This window comes from Buceros rhinoceros, unplaced genomic scaffold, assembly GCF_000710305.1.
Source record: "Buceros rhinoceros silvestris isolate BGI_N320 unplaced genomic scaffold, ASM71030v1 scaffold19775, whole genome shotgun sequence".
Classification (NCBI taxonomy): domain Eukaryota; kingdom Metazoa; phylum Chordata; class Aves; order Bucerotiformes; family Bucerotidae; genus Buceros; species Buceros rhinoceros.
Window position 1 is genome coordinate 1 of NW_010412497.1, and position 3,862 is coordinate 3,862.

The window sequence follows — 3,862 nt, forward strand, 5'->3', positions numbered from 1 at the left end:
TCTTCATGAAATCGTTCAGCTCTGTTTCTTCTCTAGTTAGCTTCCAGAGTCCGAGATGCTTAACTGAACGTATCAAGGCACTGAGAGTTCAATTTTTAAATTTCTGTGAAATTCTTTTAGCAGACAGTCCAACATGAGAACTGGGCATCTTCTGATGGTGCATGAGTGTGTTTGCAGTCCAGAAAGTGAAAAGTATCTGTATGAAATTTCCATGAAGAAACTCTCTTCTTTCTTCTGTATCCAGTAACTAATCTTTACATTTTAATGCCCTACAATATTTTTTTACTGCTTTCACTGTTCTCTACCTAGCAAGAGATAAGGTGTGTGCGATATCACAAGATCTGTTTACAAGTAGAATCTTTAGCTTTTAAACTGTGATTAACTTCTCTAAATCCACTTATGTAGCTTAACAGGTTTTTAAACCATTTCATTTCACTGGAAATATTTCAAAGATGACAAGCATCACTTCACAGATCTGGGGATATGATTGGGTTTCCAATCTCTATGACCCTGCATGATCTGGATTGTCCATCATAAATATAATGCAAATTAAGCTTGTTTGCTTGGTTTTTTATAGTTAATGGTTTAAAAAGTATTAGTTGAAAAGACAGGAATATGTTTTTCTTTAACAGTACCTGGCTCCAAGTGTAGCTTCTCCATTTTCTGTTTGGAAAAATAAACACAGAATGAGTATTTTATAAAATGTATATTGTAACACAGAATAACAGCCACACTCCCTCCCCCCCCACCCCACTGCCCAATCCCAAGATTGAAAATCACACAAATTCACCTACCACATTTAGCACTTTTTTTTCCACCATGCACTGGAACCCAGTATTTTATATAGCTAATTTTTCTGGCACATTGAAGCCAAATCAAAATATCAGCCACAATTGCATTCTCATACCTAACTTGGAGTGTTAAAGAGACCAAGAAAGTATCTTTGTGTATTGCATCAACTGCAGAGTGAAAAACAAATCCAGTTTCTACTTGATATAATCAGCAGGGGTAATAAGTAACAACAGAACAAGTCCATTTGCATTTGCCACAAAAGTGGAGGAAGTCTTGACGGCCAACTGGAAAGGAGGGAAAAAGCACAGGGCGTTCTCATTTGACAGACTGTCTTCTGAACAAGATCACGTACATCTTGGTTCTATTACAATTGCTTACTATGGTCATGTTTCCTTTTTTTTGTGGTATAAGCACACAGTGAATACTCTGTGTTAGTAACAAGATAATAACAGGCTGAAATACAGCTACATGTTCAATTTACCTTCATTTCAATTACACTGGAAGAGGCGGCATCTAAATTGTTTTCTATTTCATCATAATCTTCCTAAAATAGCAAAAAAAAGAATTACAGCATCTCTTACAAAAAGAAGCATTAGGTTACGGAGAAATACTACTGTATCCTATTTTCCCTAGCAATAAGACAAGAAAGATTTTTCCAGTATTTGACAGACCTGAATTGCTGTTTCAGATTCTTGTGACCCAAGAATGAGGAGCAGCATATAAAAAAAATCCTTGATTAAACATCTTTCTCCAGTTACCTTTTATTTTAATTTCAACATGACATTATTTATTTCAAAGTTAGTCTTATTTAGAGAGGAAATTTATTTCACAGTTCTGTGATAACATACACATAACGTGTTTTTCCAGGACACCAGAAAACTGCTTTTCAGGTTAACTGGATGTTGTCGCAATTAACTGTTTTCAGAAGATAAAAAATTGAGACAGACACCACAGGCCTAAAACAAAGAAAAAAAGCCCTACCAATCAACCATAAGGAGACAAGGAAGGATGGTATGCTCAGTTTTGGAAGCCAACAGCCTAAAATAAAAAAACAGATAAAAAAAACCCCACAAGGATCCAAGGAGGGATAGTATTTGGGGAATGAACACAACATCCAGAATAGCCTGTTCATTCAGCAGCAGAAGACTGTGCTGTAAAGGACATTGCAAGTTGCTCTCAAAGTTAAGTCAAAAGCCCAGAAATGTCAGAACAGGGCAATACACAAGAATTTCTTGGTTTATTAATCTCTGTAAGAATACTGTACAAAATAAATTCTTTAAACCAGAGCATTATTTCTGCAGAGAAGGTTTCCAAATGATCTGTGAGCTGAAAACAAATTTCTCTCTCTCCCCATATATGAAGATATCTAGATGGCTGGGTATATGCGTATATACTCTAAACACATAAAAATGGGAAGAGGGAACACCAGTATTAATACATTATTTCCAATTCCAGGCTTATTTCACAGCAAGCAAATATGTTATCGCAAGGTAAAGAAGGCTGTGACCCATCTACTGTGAACATTTCAAACCTCTGGTAAGTCCAAGAACATTTACTGCTTCAAGAACAGGACATGAGAGCTGTTAATATGAAATATAATCCATATCTTGTTCATGGTCTATATTCTATTATGCTGATGTATCTCGTTCATGCGTCCATATACTTATAAAGTACCTTCTGAAAATTTACAAAGACCTCCGTTCACTCACCTCGTTTTCTGTTAGCTGATCTGGAAATTCCTTCACTTCTGCTTCAAGATTGTCTTTATTATCAGAGAGAGAATCGAGAATATTGTCAGGACTATAGTCTTCTCCACAGTCTACAGCACTGCCATTATCTATTTCAGCTTCATCTAACACACTAATATCCATCATGTCAATATCTTGCAAGGTATCCAGACTTGCTTCGATATCTTCCTACAGAAAGAGGAAGGGTGGGTGTGTATTTATTGTGGGTTAAATGAATAAATTCTGAGAAACAGAAATCACAATTTCGCTCACCTGCCCATCTCTAGAATTTTCTTCTAGTCCATTGTCTTCAACACCTTCTTCTTCCGGTTTTCTTCCTAAAAGCGACATCGCTGATATGAGATACAACACTACCTTTCCTAACACATTTACTTTTTGCTGAATTATCTGTTCAACACTGAGTTTGCTTCAAAAAATAATCATAAAGACCCTGATTCAACAGTCCAGATCTGTCTGGAGATAGCGGATGACGACTTGCCATCGATACAAATGAACAACATAAGAATGAACTAGAACATTTTTCAACATCTACAGTCCTCTCACTCCGCAAAACTTCAATACCTAAAAACCCAACACTGTCTAGGAAGGTGTTCCATCGAACAGAAACACTCTCATCATCATTAAAAAAACCCTTCATGTTACCATTTAAGTAATTAAACTGATTTGCAATTAGTCTTCACTTTTAAGACCTTGGACACACAGATCACGTTTAGGCACATCTGTGTCACCAGCAACCTTGCGTTGCTATTCAGAAAAACAACTGCTCTGCTCTGTTTTCACCCTGTTATCTTAAAGGCAGCAGTAAGTTTCAGCAAGTGTCCATGGGAGCTTATGCTGCAGCTTTGTGCTCTGTGCCCAACACCATTCTGCAGACTCGGTCACAAATACAGAAACATCTGCAACTGACGGTCTCGAGACTTGCTAATGGATGTACAGGTAGGTGTCATATTATTGTCTAAAGTTGTTATCACTCAGTAACAACAGAGCTTCCCCATCTACCATACGGAAAATAAAACTGATGGCACAGAAGGAATTCCCACTGTACACCAAACAAAGCATCCACATTTCTCTAGACAGCATACCTTTGCTAGTTCTTTTTGGCGTTCTCTTGTTGGTCAGTTCTGAGGCCACAGGAATTTCTTCAGGATCTCCCCCTTCATCCTCAATGGCCTATTGGAGACAGCAGCGTGACATCTACTGTATTGTTTGCTGGTGTGCACTCGTACTGGGTTTGGATGAGATACAGCTGAATTTCTTCACAGTAGCTACTATGGGGCTGTCTGGGATTTGTGCTGAGAATAGTGTTGGTAACACAGGGATGT

The 3,862-nt window shown here is 37.6% G+C and overlaps 1 protein-coding gene across 1 annotated transcript; it reads right to left on the bottom strand.

Annotated features, from left to right (window-relative positions):
- Window positions 1-111: 111 nt before the first annotated feature.
- On the bottom strand, window positions 112-2,688 carry LOC104493698 (scaffold attachment factor B1-like). Its single transcript, XM_010136429.1, has 3 exons — window positions 2,502-2,688; window positions 1,274-1,336; window positions 112-663 (listed from the first exon to the last, which is right to left on the bottom strand). The coding sequence occupies exons 1-3, from the start codon at window positions 2,664-2,666 to the stop codon at window positions 586-588; spliced, it is 306 nt and encodes a 101-aa protein (XP_010134731.1). The 5' UTR covers window positions 2,667-2,688; the 3' UTR covers window positions 112-585.
- Between the last annotated feature and the right edge of the window lie 1,174 nt (window positions 2,689-3,862).